General features: G+C 41.8%; 1 protein-coding gene across 2 annotated transcripts; it reads left to right on the plus strand.

Moving 5' to 3' along the window:
• Positions 1-439: 439 nt before the first annotated feature.
• LOC145341140 (extracellular calcium-sensing receptor-like) lies at positions 440-11,850 on the plus strand. 2 transcript variants are annotated; one of them, XM_080186031.1, is made up of 6 exons: positions 440-648; positions 1,125-1,416; positions 3,213-4,046; positions 5,955-6,182; positions 6,400-6,523; positions 10,940-11,850. In XM_080186031.1, exons 1-6 carry the CDS (start codon positions 440-442, stop codon positions 11,848-11,850), a joined length of 2,598 nt encoding a protein of 865 aa, XP_080042157.1. The 2 variants fall into 2 exon arrangements, with proteins under 2 accessions (XP_080042157.1, XP_080042158.1); XM_080186032.1 differs by lacking the exon at positions 440-648 and adding an exon at positions 4,825-4,862 and having other exon boundaries at positions 1,132-1,416; positions 3,213-3,987.
• The last annotated feature ends 2,852 nt before the right edge of the window (positions 11,851-14,702 follow it).

Raw genomic sequence — 14,702 nt, forward strand, 5'->3', positions numbered from 1 at the left:
GACCATAAATCCTTGTTCCGTGATTCTTCACACTGAAGACAAGGACAGAACCTTATCAAAGTAAATATACTTCACAAACTACATCAGGAGCATTCATTATTTACCAAATAATTTGGTCTTCCATGTTTACCATTTTCATTGCACAGGGTGGAATTACAGGAAAAAGAATCCTTTCATTCCTGCTCCCAACGTAATTCCTCTAAATTGTTTCCAGTGACTCAAGGTAATTTGAACAAAGTTTAACTAACTTTGGTGCAGACGATGAAACACAATTATCAGACAGTGCTGCAGGGGTTGCTAAACCTGAAGTACACGTGGGGTTTCTGTTGTTTTAATTATGTTTTTGATGCTTGTTCAGTTGTCAATAATAACTCAATATAAGAAAAGAACCCTACTGTATGTAACGGTCCAGCAGCAGTCTCTGCCAGTGACAATTGCAATGTATTTGCTGTGTTGGGTGCTACTTGGTTTGGTGGTCTGTGTGTTTGCCAAAGACGATCTAAATTGCAGGCTCCAAGGAAGATTTAATTTGCCGGAACTCGCACAGGATGGGGACATCATCATCGGTGGCATTTTTGCTATTCATTATCGAGGAGTACCTGCTGAGACTTCCTACCAAACGCGACCAGAGACACCGAGCTGCTTAGAGTGAGTGTGATCTTCTGGATGATGTTATTATTGAGTAAAAATGGAGGAACAGATTGAGACTCAAAGTGATTTCAGGAAAAAATTCCACAGAATAGGTCCAAACTTACTGAAGGCAGGGAAAGGGAAGGAGTGCATTGAGGCAGGAGTCAGAGCCACAGACCTGAAGCCAAAGGAGATGTTGTTATGAAGGGGAAGCATTTACAATGAATGTACATTTCAATTGTCTCCAAGTTAATCTCTCAATCAAATAAATGGAAATTTGCATCTGGCATGGTATATAATGTATTGCACTATTTATGTATCATTCCATTAATAGGCTATTGTCATTCTAATACCTCTATGCCATTATTTCTTGAGAGACTGAAAAATGTCATTGTATAAATGTATGTTCTCAGTATGCCTTGCTGGCGTATGAAAGACCTTGCTGCATAAATACTTATGAGTATGTGCCCTCTTCATGCTTCTGTTTCTGACAGTTTTAACCTGAGAGCTTTTCGCTGGGTTCAACTGATGATCTTTGCTATTGAAGAAATTAATAATGACCCAATGCTTCTCCCCAACATCACACTGGGCTATAAGATTTACGATTCCTGTGCTACCCCAACTTTGGCGATTCGAGCGGCCCTGACAGTTCTTAATGGTCAAGAGGAAAACGTTACATTTTTGAAATGTAATGAAGGCTCATCAGTGCATGCAGTGATCGGTGATTCTGGCTCAACACAATCCATAGTAATTGCCAGGGCGGTGGGTATGTTCGGAATACCAATGGTGAGCAACAAAACATTTAACATGAAACTTTTTGTCAGTAGCATGGAGGTCAAGTGCAGCAGAAATATCGAACTCATTCCCCCCAGTATTTGGATAATTGAAGACTGACATTTTGTTAAAACTGAGACAGTTAAATGCACTTGAGGTACAGATGTATTGAATATGGGCCAGATGGATTTAAGAAGTTTGAATGACCTTCTCCTGAGTCTAACATTCGTCAGTCATTCTGAGCCACATCAACAAAGAGACATCAAGTTTTGATCACTTTATTCTGAGTTAGTTAATCTGGCCTTGTGCAGGACGAGGGGCTGCAGTAATAGTCATGCTGGCACTGTGTGTAGGAATGAAATATTGCCCGGACTTAGATTACTGAACCCGGCCAGAAGGGACATGAGCTGATGTTGGGAAAGGTGGGCTTGCGTTCAGCCTTGATGATCCAGAGTCTCACAGCCTGCACTGAAGCTCACACAAACTGAGATACTGGAGGTCACCTTTCTGATTGGAATTGAATGAGGTGGAAGAGAATTTGAGAGAAGGAGGGAAAGCTATACAAGCGATGAAATTAAATGAAGGCCACGTTGAGTTTAAAACAATTCTACATTCAAAATTCCTCTCCGTAATGTTGTTACTGGGTATCAACACTCAAATGAATTCTTAAAGTAGAGAGATGAACACATTCGAGTCCTGCTAAATAAATTTGTGCTTTTGTGTACAAATGGATCCAGTGACAAAATAAAGTTCATTTATTAGTCACAAGTAAGGCTTTCATTAACCCCAATGAAGTTACTGTGAAATTCCCCTAGTTGCCACACTCCGGCGCCTGTTCAAGTCAACGCATTTAACCAGCACGTCTTTCAGACTGTGGAAGGACTCAGAGAAACCCATGCAGACATGGGAAGAATGTGCAAACTCCACACAGACAGTGACCCAAGCCAGGAATCAAACCCAGATCCCAGGCGCTATGAGGCAGCTGTGCTAACCACTGTGCCACTATGCCACCCAAAGGGCAGCAACAGTTGTGAAATCTGTATTCAAACCCAATACACAGAAACAGAATTAATGTTTTCTTTCTTTTCTGGCTGTCAGCATTCTATGTGAAATTGATTAGTTTCTTAGTTTCAGTTCATGGTGTGATACAACCCACAGTCCACACTGGCGCCTATTGCTAATCTCATGTATAATCTGGCATTGGAAACAAAAGGGGTCAGACTGGTTTGTTGATCTTTAAAGGTTTGCACTAAGGTATGGTGTTAAGACAAAGCAGAGTGAGCTTTAGTCTGTATTTCACCTGAGATCTTGACACTGCCAAAGGATTTCTAAAAGGAAAAGTTAATTTATTTCCACATGCCAACATCAATCTCATTGCTACCTGTAAAAAGTCCTGTTATCAGAGAACCATACTGTGCAAAATAGGCCCTTTGGCCCATCAAGTCTGCACCAACATATTAGAAACATCCAATGTCACACCTAATCCCATCTGCCAGCATTTGGTCCAGAGCCCTGAATGTTCTGATGTGCCAAGTGCTCATCCAGATACTTTTTAAAGGATGTAAGGCATAACACTGATGCTGTGGACCGCATGACAGGACCCTGATGGATTTACTCCCATTGAATTCAGGGGAAATTCATTGGGACGAGACCATTTATCAGTCGGCCAATCCACAATGCCAATTTTACATTGTGGCAGCAAATTGAAAATCTGCTTCTTCGTGAATGAACAGTTTGTAGTCCAGGCTTTTTAGAAGATAATATAAGTATTAAAATAAAAGTTAAATCTCTTCTTGATGTTTTCACAGATTAGCTATTTTTCTTCCTGCGTGTGCCTGAGTGATAAAAAGGAATTTCCCACTTTTTTCCGGACTGTACCCAGTGATTATTTCCAGGTCGCAGCGTTTGTGCAGCTGGTGAAACATTTTGGTTGGACCTGGCTGGCAGCGTTCGGATCCGATGATGATTATGGCCACCTGGGAATTTCAGCCTTCGTGGAACAAGTCACTAAAATTGGAGCCTGCGTCGCTTTCTCGGAATATCTTCCCAAAGTTTACGACAAAGAGAAAATCTTGCATCAAGTCGAGCTCATTAAGAAGTCAAAAGTCAAAGTTATTCTTGTCTTTTCTCCCGAGATAGACCTGAACTTCTTGGTAGAAGAACTTGTACATCAGAATGTCACTGGACTGCAATGGTTGGCAAGTGAAGCCTGGAGCACAGCAGCATTGCTCTCACAAGCGGCCAATTCTGATGTTATGGGTGGGACATTGGGCTGGGCAATTCGTAGAACTGATATTCCAGGGATTAAACAGTTCCTGGTTAGGCTCCATCCAAATAAGTATCCAGGCAATGAATTCATTAAGCAGTTTTGGGAAGCTGTGTTTCACTGCACATGGACAGCATACAACAGCACGGGGAAAACAAGGCTTGGGCCTTTAGAACATGAGTGCACAGGACAAGAAGATTTAACAGTTGCTCAAAACGTATTTACTGATATATCACAATTGCGAGTTTCATATAATACATATAGAGCTGTTTATGCTGTGGCCCATTCCATACATAATATGTTACAATGTGAAAATGGCCAAGGGCCATTTGTCAATAAAACATGTCCAGATATTTCAAAACTTAAACCTTGGCAGGTAAGTTGTATTTTATTCAAACTTACATTCATCCACCCTACAAATGATATGAGGTTAAAATTTCATTCACTGTACTAGGAATACCCTGTCAGATTACACAGGATTACATGGGATACTTTCAGCCCAACCAGTCTATGCTGATGTTCATGCACCACAGGAGCCTCCACTTATCTTTCGTCGTCTAAATCTGCCATCGTAACCATCTATGCCCTTTGTCTGCATATTCCTGTCCAGTTTAATCTTAAATGTTTCCAAAACTTTTGCTTCAACCACTGCCTTGCAGTAGTGAGTTCCACATTCTTTTGATTTGATTTGATTTGATTTATTGTTGTCACATGTATGGGATACAATGAAAAGTATTGTTTCTTGCATGCTTTACAGACAAAACACACCGTTCATAGACTACAAAGGCAAAAGGAGAAGGAGAGGCTGCAGAATTTAGTGTTACAGCCATCAATAGGATATGGAGAAAGATCAATTTAATGTATGGTAAATCCATTCGATAGTCTGATGGCAGCAGGGAAGAAACGTTCTCCATATGTAATCTTAGATTTTTGCATCTTTTTCCAGATGGAAGAAGGTGGAAGAGAGTATGTCTGGGGTACTTGGAGTCTTTGATTGCGCTGGTACTTTTCCACACTATTTCTTCCTCCAAAAGTTTTTCCCTGCACCAAAGTATATGCAGGAAGTATATCAGTCAATGGATGGGAGGCTGGTTTGCATGATGGACTGAGCTATGTTCACAACCCTTTGTAATTTTCCATCACTCTGAGGGAAGAGGATTCTTTGCAATTCCAACCTGGATTTCTGGTGACTGTCTTTTATTGATAGCACCGAGTTATACTGAAAGATAATAAGGCCTACAATTGGTGAATGTCACAAGTAAATGTGATTCACGTTTGACTGTTGCTTTACAGGAAAGAAATGGAGATTTAAATTGAGAAGTTGAATAACTTTTACAGCAAGTTGTGGTTAATGCCATGCATTTATCTTTTGAAATTACTTATCTACCTGGTATGATTTGGTTTACTGGAATTTGAGGATATGTTGCTTTCACAGATAAGATGTGTTTGGAGTCTGCCTGTTCCCTAATACTGTAAACAGATATATTGAGCATTAGATGAGACATTAAACCAAGGTACACCTATCCTCTTGACATAAACAATCCCACGGTATTATTCACCTTGGTGTCCTGAACAACATGCAACGCTTATCGAACATCTAGAACAAATAAGAACAAAACCTCAGCAGGACAGGCACCATTCAGGTTAAGAGATTGGTGAAAGCTCATTGACCTGAAGCGTTGACTCTATCTCCCTCCACAAATGCTGTCTGACGTGCTGAGTTTTTTGAGCTTTTTTTCTGAAATCTTCCTTTGGCTGCAGACATTACTGGCAAAGTCAACATTTGTTGCCTATCCCTAATTCTGCTTAAACTAAATTTTGCTGGAATATTTCAGAGGGTAGCTGAGAGTCAACCATATTGCTGAGGATCTGGAGCAACCTCCCAGAATTAGGAAAAGAGTAAATGACCTGAGCGTTGCTTTCAGTTATTGTTTGAGGAATATATAATGCCACGGCATCAGGGGAAATCATCTGCTCTTAGTCAAATAGTGTCATGTGATCATTTACTTCCACTTGTGAGGACGGATGTCCATTGGAAAGATGACACTGCCAATGCTGATACATCATTGACGTGTCAGCTGAGGCTATGTCATCAACCTTTGGAGTGGGACTTGAACCAATGAACTTGTGACAGAGGCAAATATCCAAAACACACCTACAGCCACTCCAAACTTACAGCATACTCTCAGCACCGTACTGAATTCAAAATAACACAATGTTGGGTTTTAAATATTGCAGGTATCGCAGTGAGAGCGTAAGAATGTTCTGTGTTTTCTTTGCAAAGGTCCTTCATTACTTAAAGAAGGTGGAATTCACAACTGCGTTTGGAGATGAAGTGAGATTCGATGCCAATGGTGATCCACTTGCAGTCTATGATCTCGTGAACTGGCAGCTGACAGAAAATGGGAATATTGAGTATGTGAAAGTTGGCCAGTATGATGCATCTGCTGGTGCAGGGAAAGAACTTGTTCTCGAGGAAGAACGCATAGTGTGGAGCGGAGGACAAAAAATGGTAAGGCACAATTGTGCAACTATCTTATTGAAAACTACTAAACGTTTGAGTTGTGAAAGCTAGTCTGTAATCAATAATATTAGCTTATTTTTGTACACATGACGGGTAATGAAACAAATGTCAGAATTTCTCTCCAGGTTAAACCAATTTTATTTGTAAACCAGCATAAAATACACACGTAAATAAAATGGAATCTTACTGTTCATTTCACATCCAGGTCATTGAGTCAAAGTGTAGTGAAACCTGTCAACCTGGAACAAGGAAAGGAGTCAGAGCTGGGGAACCAATTTGTTGTTATGATTGCATACCCTGTGCTGAAGGTGAAATTAGTAACCAAACTGGTGTGTATATCTATCTGTATACCTATCCATACCTGATTGTCTATCTATCCATTTATCTACATTTACTTCGCTATGTATCTATATTTATCTATCTATTTCTATCAGTCTGCCTAATCACATATCACTGACCTTGAGGGCAAACTATATGTTAATTGGTTTCATGATATATCTACTTAGATCAGCGATCTTATGGTCTTAAAAGGCTACTCGTTAGCAGTGTCATAATACATCAAGTGCATCTTACATTCACCCTTTTATTAAAAGATATGAGGCTAAAATTACTTTTCAGAAATGGAGCAGAATAAATTGGCAGTCTGTTTTCCACACCACTCTAACCCTTTCCCAAGGCTCCTTAATTGCCCTATGCAATATTACATAAGAACAAAAGAAAGAGGAAATAGGAGCAAGAATCAGGGTGGCACAGTGGCACAGTGGTTAGTGCCAGTGCCTCACAGCACCAGGGATCTGGGCTCGATTCCCAGCTTGGGCCATTGTCTGTGTGGAGTTTGCACGTTCACCCTGTGTCTGCATGGGTTTCCCCTGGGTGTTCCGGTTTCCTCATACAATCCGAAAAATGTGCTGGTTAGTTTTTTGCCAAGCTAAATTCTCCCTCGGTGTACCCAAACAGGGGCTGGGGTGTGGTGGCTAGGGGATTTTCACGGTAACTTCATTGCAGTGTTAATGTAAGCCGATTTGTGACTAATACATGAATAAACTTTAACTTTACTAAGAATTGGCCATATGATCCCATGAGCTTACATGACCATTCAATAACATCATGGCTGATCTTCAATCTCAAAGGGGGGCAGGACGGTAGGATTCAAAGCAAAGGTGAATTCACTGAAAGGGAACTAGAGAGTGGGGCCAGTAACACTCGGAGCAAGAGCAGGCAGGGTATGGTTTCCGATCAAAGAGGGACTGAAATTCATTTGTTACACTGTGAGAAATATAACAGGTAAGGCAGGTGAACTTAGAGATAGGATTAGTATTTGGAACTATGATGTTGTTGCCATCACAGAGATTTGGTTAAAGGAAGGAAGCTTAACGTTCCAGGATGCAGATGTTTCAGGTGGGATAGAGGGGGATGTAAAAGGAATGGGGGTGTTGCACCACTGGCGAAGGAGAATATCACAGCTGTGCTTTGGGAGGACACAGCAGAGGACTCATACAGCGAGGCAATATGGGCAGAGCTCAGGAATAGGAAGGATGTAGTCACAGCATTGAGAGTTTACTATAGACCGTCCAACAGCTAGCGGGAGATAGAGGAACAGATATATAGATAGATTTTAGCAAGATGTAAAGGTAACAGTTATTGTAATGAGTAATTTTTAACTTCCCTATATTGACTGGGACATACTTAGTGCTAGGAGTGTGGATGGGCCAGAGTTTGTAAGGAGCATCCAGGAGGGCTTCTTGAAGCAGCATGTAGATGGTCCAACCAGGGAAGAGGCCATACAGGACCTAGTATTGGAGAATGAGCCCAACCAGGTGGTCGACATTTCAGAAAGGGAGCAGTTCAGGAACAGTGTCCATAATTCAGTAAACTTTAAGATACTGATAAAAATATGTTAAACTGGGAGAAGGCTAAATACAACAATATTAGGAGAAACTGAGGAATGTAGATTGGAGCCAGATGTTTGAGGGCAAATAAACATCTGGCATGTGGGAGGGTTTCAAATGTAAATTGATAGGAATTCAGGACCAGCATACTCTGGTAAGGATGAAGGATAAGTATGGCAAGTTTCTGGGACTTTTGGAGAACGAGAGATATTGTGAACCTATCAAAAAGAAAATGGAAGCATTTGTTAAGGCTAGGAGCCTAGAAGCACACAAAGCTAGTGTGGAATAAAAGAAAAAGTGGAAAGAAACTTAAGCAAGGAAAGCTAAAAGGAGTCCCGAAAAGTCATTGGAGAATAGCCAATGTTGTTCCTTTGTTTAAGCAGAGGACCAAGCATAATCTAGGTAATTACAGGCTGATGAGCCGTAGGAAAATTATTGAACAGGATTCTTCAGAACAAGATTTACTCCTACTTGGAAATAAATTGATGTATTGGAGAGAGGCAACATGGTTTTGTGAAGGGGTGGTCATGACTCACTAACTTGATTGAATTTTTCAAGGAAGTGACAAAGATGATTGTTGAGGGCAGGACAGTGAACGTTGTCTACGTAGACTTCAGTACAGCCTTTGACAAGTTCTCTCTTGACAGACTAGTACAGAAGTGAAGTCGGAGGGGTCAGAGGTGAGCTGACAAGATGGGTATAGAAGCAACTCAGTCACAGAAGACAGAGGATAGCAATGGAAGGGTGCATTTTTAAATGGAGGGCTGTAACTGGCGGCACTCCTCAGGGAATTATGCTGGGACCTTTGTTTGGGTTTGTAATAGAACCATAGAACCATGGAAACCTACAGTGCAGAAAGAGGCCCTTCGGCCCATCGAGTCTGCACCGACCACAATTCCACCCAGGCCCTACCTCCATATCCCTACATATTTTACCCACTAATCCCTCGAACCTAAGCACCTCAGGACGCTAAGGGGCAATTTTAGCATGGCCAATCAACCTAAACCCTAATATATAAAATGATTTGGAGGAAACTGTAACTGTTAGAAAGTAGTGGTGTTAGTCGACTTTCTGAACTATAATGTCAGCAAGGAGGGGAACAGGACATTTTATTGGTGATCTGGACACCTAAAATGTTGAAGCTCTCGACCATTTCTACTTTGTCCCTATTGATGTAGACAGGGGCATGCCCTCCATTATGTTTCTTGAAGTCGATGACTATCTCCTTTATTTTATTGACATTGAAGGAGAGATTATTTTTGTCACACCAGTTCACCAGATTCTCGATCTCATCCCTGTTCCCTGACTCATCATTGTTTGAGATGCGAAACACTGGTGGTGTCATCAGCAAACTTGAAAATCAAATTGGAGGAGAATTTGGCCACACAGTCATGGTGTGTAAGGAGTATTGTAGAGGGCTGAGGACACAGCCTTGTGGGGAATCCAGTGTTGAGGATGTTCATGGAGGAGGTGTTATTGCCTATGCTTATTGATGGTGGCCTGTGGGTGAATACCAGCGGTGGGGGAATGTTGTCGTTAAGTGGCACTAACTGCCTATTAACTGTCTCAAGGAGCAAGAAGGCAGATGGGCCTCCACCTATCCCCTCCCACACAATTGAATTGCACTTCCCCGCCCCCCCCCCCCCAACCCTTTGCACCAGCAAACCAGCCTGGGAGAGGATATTAAATTCTGCCCCCTGTTTCCAGCTCCCTCATGCTGCTGATTTTGCTCCAGTGTATTTCATACTGTTCCATGTGGGATGGATACAAATAGGATTCATTTCATTTACGAAATGCTCAATGGACTGCGAAGAAACTTAAGAGGAGGTAAATATTGCACAGTTTATATCCACTCAGAGGACAGGAGATATTGCAGAATGTCGATGAAAATGATCGATTTAAATTCCACGGTACATAGATATTTCCAGATCATAGAATCCAACAGTGTAGAATGTGGACAATCACCCCGTCATGTCTCTGCTGGCTTTTTGAAGATTTATCTAAATAATTACACACATTTGCTCTATCATCAAGCTCTGAATTTCCTCTGCTAAGTATTTACCCAATTCTTTGGGAAGTTTATATTGAATCTAATTGTAGACAGTGCATTACCGATCATGATATATACTGTCACATTAAATAATACACCTGGCTTGTGTTTTTGTTAATTCCATTAAGTCTGCAGATGTTGAGCGGTGTTAACTCGCAATGGGAACAGTTTCTCCTTAAATCCATCAAAACTTTTCATGATTTTGAGCACCTGCATTAAATCTCCTCTTAATCTCTCCGCTTGAAGGAGAACAATCCTAGGTTCTCTCTATGTAATGAAAATATTTGAGCAGATAAGCCTGTACTTTGCATTGATGAGATTTGGAAACCAGCTAAATGAGTAGCTTGCCAGCATCTAAAAGCCAGAAAAGGGTTTCGCAAACCCATCCGATTATTTGTAACCAGTTTAAGTAGAAGAGCAAACCAATTCCAAACTCACAAATTTGAGTAAAGTTTGTAAATTTCCGAGTGAGTTTTGGGGTGTTCTGTCTACAAGGTAAAATGCTGAACGAATCAGGTTAAACAGTCAGATAAAATTGGGGAAAATTCTTTCAAGTCTTATTCATCATTGGCTTGATGGACCGAATGGCCTCCTTCTGTGCTGTTCAGATCCTATACTTCTACATATCATACATCCTGATTGTTGAACTGGAAACATTGAGTAATTGGTAAAATTACTCCAGAAGGAATTACCAAAAGGCATGAAGGGAAGTAAGCGTTTTCAGGCAGTTTGTGTCTCCTGTTTGATAAATAGAGACAGATTTGTGTAGAAATTTGTTGGAAAATATTCTGTGTTGTCTTCTGCAGATTCAGTGGACTGTTTGGCATGTCACTCAGATTACTGGCCAAACCTAGAAAGAGACACATGCATTCTCAAGGAAATTGAATATTTGTCATTTGGAGGTACCATGGGAATCATATTAACAACACTATCCTTGGCTGGTACTTGTATATCACTGGCTGTTGTTGCTGTTTTCTACCATTACAAGGATACCCCAATTGTCAAAGCAAACAATTCTGAGTTAAGTTTCCTTCTTCTATTTTCATTGATACTCTGCTTCCTCTGCTCCCTTCTCTTCATGGGTCAACCCACCATCTGGTCCTGCATTTTGCGACATACAGCATTTGCTATTATATTTGTCCTTTGCATTTCTTGCATTCTTGGGAAAACTATGATGGTATTAATGGCATTCAATGCAAGGCGTCCAAATAATAATGTGGCGAAATGGTTTGGCCCTCTACAGCGAAGACTGGCCATATTTTCTCTGCCATCAGTTCAAGTTGTGATATGTATACTTTGGTTGACCTTATCGCCCCCATATCCTGCAAAGAATACTGAACATAGCCGTGCAACCATTATATTAGAATGTGATGTGGGGTCAGCAACAGCCTTCTATTCTGTGTTGGGCTACATAGGTTTACTATCTGCCATGTGCTTTGTTCTTGCATTTCTAGCGCGTGAGTTGCCAGATAGTTTCAATGAAGCAAAGTTTATCACCTTCAGCATGCTGATTTTCTGTGCCGTTTGGGTCACTTTCATTCCAGTTTACATCAACTCTGGAAAGGACACAGTAGCTGTTGAGATATTTGCCATATTGTCTTCCAGTTTTGGTTTGCTGACATGTATATTTGCTCCTAAGGTTTATATCATTCTGGTGAAACCGGAACTGAACACCAAGAAAAATTTAATGGGCAGGCCACCCTCCAGCAGACTTTGAATGCTAGAAGATTACTAAACTTTGGTATGTCTAAAACTCGATTATATAAGTGTCCTGACTTATTTACTACAAAGCTAAAGTTAGTCACTGTTACATAATTGCTGTAGAATTGAGAAGATTCCTTGGAAAATGTCTGAGTTGAAATAAACAGTAATGTACACATGTGAGTGTTTGTTTAGTCTTCCCTTTATCAATCCCATTGAAGCAGTGTCCTGGCAAGGTGAATTCTGGCAGCTCTGTGACTCGCATCTTCATTCCCGTCTATATCTGTAAAAAACTAAATTGGCTTGCAAAATTAGTGGCCTGCAAAAGAAGAAGTGAATTTGAAGAAACCACAGGCTTAGAGTTTGTCTAAACAATGTGGTTAGGAACAATGGGGTACTTGAGATGCATTCAAGCATGAAGGGAAAGGTAAATAAACACAGCAAACTGGAGGTTGAGTAAAAATGGACTGAAATGTCAATGAAAGCCTGTTTCAAATCACTGGGCTATGAAAATGGAAGATATTAAGGGTTTTCATTGGAGTAAAGAGGGTTTCAAAGTCCAAACTTTCTAGGGTGGCTTGGAGGCATCAAACCAACGCAGTCTGGATATATTTGTACCCACCATCCCTCCTCCACAGGGATATTAACAATTCATCTTTGTCAGAGAACTTCAAAGGAGCCTGCTCACATCTGCAGCTTCTGACAGAGAGAAAGGGAAATCCCTGTTGCAGAGTGGAGTGGTGGTGTGATCTGAAAGCCTGCTAAATGTCCAGGGGGTTTGGATATTTAAGTGACCAGGTGGCAGGCAGGCAGGAATGGAGACATTAATCACAGAGCTGCCTGAAATCACCATGGCAGTTGTGATCATCAGGTTTGCCAGCTTTGCTTCCAGACAGGGCAAGGGTTTCAAGCTGCCTGCTCCCCTCCATTGTTCAGGCCTAAGGATGCCCTCACTGAATATTCCACTTGTCGAAGCCAGAAATGCAGTTTCAGAGCCAACTGAGAACAGCAATGCCTGGAGCTGTGGAAGTGACTCTTATCCATCTGCCTCCTTGCGGACTGAATCAGTTGATCCCGTTTTGTCATCCACTGTTGCATTAGACAAGTCACTGAACCTCTGCATTCTGAGGGTTCAAGTTTATTCATTGGTGTCACAAGTTGGCTTACATTAACACTGCAATTAATTTATTGTGAATATCCCCTAATGTATTGAATAAATTTGATTCTCCCTTGCCAGAGATAAGCAGGTAGGGTGAGTGCTAGGTATACAGGATGTAGCCCCTTTAAGAGGATGGGTCAGGTGACCTGGGATATGGGGTAACCTGCCCAGGAAACCTCCCCTACGGTCACTCAAGGGATGGAGTGCGAGAAGTACAGCTCTTCAATAAATCCTATTGTTCCTGTAGCTTGGCTTTCTGAGTAACTTCTTTGGAGCTCCCTCCCCGGTACTGTATGTTTTAACAGTAAGGGGACAGCTCTGTGTGGATTGCAAGTTCCCTATGATGCAAGATGCCCTTGTCACTTTGTGGTCATCATACATCAACTCTTCACAATACTGTAATAGAAATGGACCAACATCAACGTCCAACTGCTGTGTGAATATATCCAGTGCATCATACAGATCAGTGCCCAGTATCCTGACAAGAGACCTGATATACTGGATTTATCCTCGAGGCGGGTAACAGGAGTTGGGAAAGTTCCCAGCTTGGCCAGCCCCCACTCCAGAGAAAATATTGACAGATAATAGAGCAAGGATGTGTTATGAGCCAGGTTTAATGAGTCACTAAATTTCCATTTTAAAAAGTATGCAGGGGTCAATAGACAGAGCTAAACAATCCCAACAGATCAGATCTAAACTCTGCAGTCCTTTCACATCCAGTCGTGAATAGTGGTGGACAATTAAACAACTCACTGGAGGAGGATGCCCCACAAATATCCCCATCCTCAGTGATGGAGGAGCCCAGCACCTCAGTGCAAAAGATAAGGCTATTCGCAGCAAACTTCAGCCAGAAGGGCCGACTGGGTGATCTATCTCCTCCTCCTCCAGTGGTCCTCAGCATCTCAGATACCAGTCTCCAGACAATTCGGTTCACCCCATGTGATATCAAGAGACGGTTGGAGGCACTGGATACTGCAAAGGCAATGAGCCCTGATAACATCCCGGCAATAGTACTGAAGACTTGTGCTCCAGAACTTGCCGCTCACCGCTAGAAGAATGAGGGGAGATCTCATTGAGACGTGTAAGATGATGAATGGGATGGATAGGATAGAGGTGGAGAGACTCTTCCCGCTCAAAAAAGACAGTAGGACTAGGGGGCACAGCCTCAAGATAAAAGGGGGGCGGTTTAGAACGGAGTTGAGGAGGAACTTCTTCACTCAAAGGGTGGTGAATCTCTGGAATTCTCTGCCCGTTGAAGTGGTGGAGGCTGCCTCGCTAAATATTTTTAAGATGCGGGTTGATGGGTTTTTGATAAGAGAGGGGATTAAGGGTTATGGGGAGAGGGCGGGAAAGTGGAACTGAGCAGCGACGGATCAGCCATGATCTTATTGAATGGCGGGGCAGGCTCGAAGGGCTAGATGGCCTACTCCTGCTCCTATTTCTTATGTTCTTATGTTAACACTGGCATCTACCCAACAACGTGGAAAGTTGTCCTGTTATGTTCTGTACACGAAAAGGACAAATCCAACCTGACCAATTACTGCTCAATCAGTCTACTCCCAATCATCTGTAAAGTGATGGAAGGGGTCATCAACAGTACTATTAAGCAGCACCTGCTCAGTAGTAATCTGCTCAGTGACACCTATTTTGAGTTTCGCCGGGGTCACTCAGCTCCTGACCTCATTACAGCCTTGGTTCAAATATGAACA

Source organism: Carcharhinus amblyrhynchos, chromosome 3 (assembly GCF_965287045.1).
Source record: "Carcharhinus amblyrhynchos chromosome 3, sCarAmb.v2.hapA, whole genome shotgun sequence".
In the NCBI taxonomy this organism is placed as follows: Eukaryota; Metazoa; Chordata; class Chondrichthyes; order Carcharhiniformes; family Carcharhinidae; genus Carcharhinus; species Carcharhinus amblyrhynchos.

Bases quoted from the DNA above. Each gene is read 5' to 3' on its own strand.
- LOC145341140 (XM_080186031.1), top strand. From the start codon at position 440: ATGTATTTGCTGTGTTGGGTGCTACTTGGTTTGGTGGTCTGTGTGTTT. The intron at 649-1,124 runs GTGAGTGTGATC...TGTTTCTGACAG, and splicing joins GAGACACCGAGCTGCTTAGA to TTTTAACCTGAGAGCTTTTC. The intron at 6,183-6,399 runs GTAAGGCACAAT...TTTCACATCCAG, and splicing joins GGAGCGGAGGACAAAAAATG to GTCATTGAGTCAAAGTGTAG.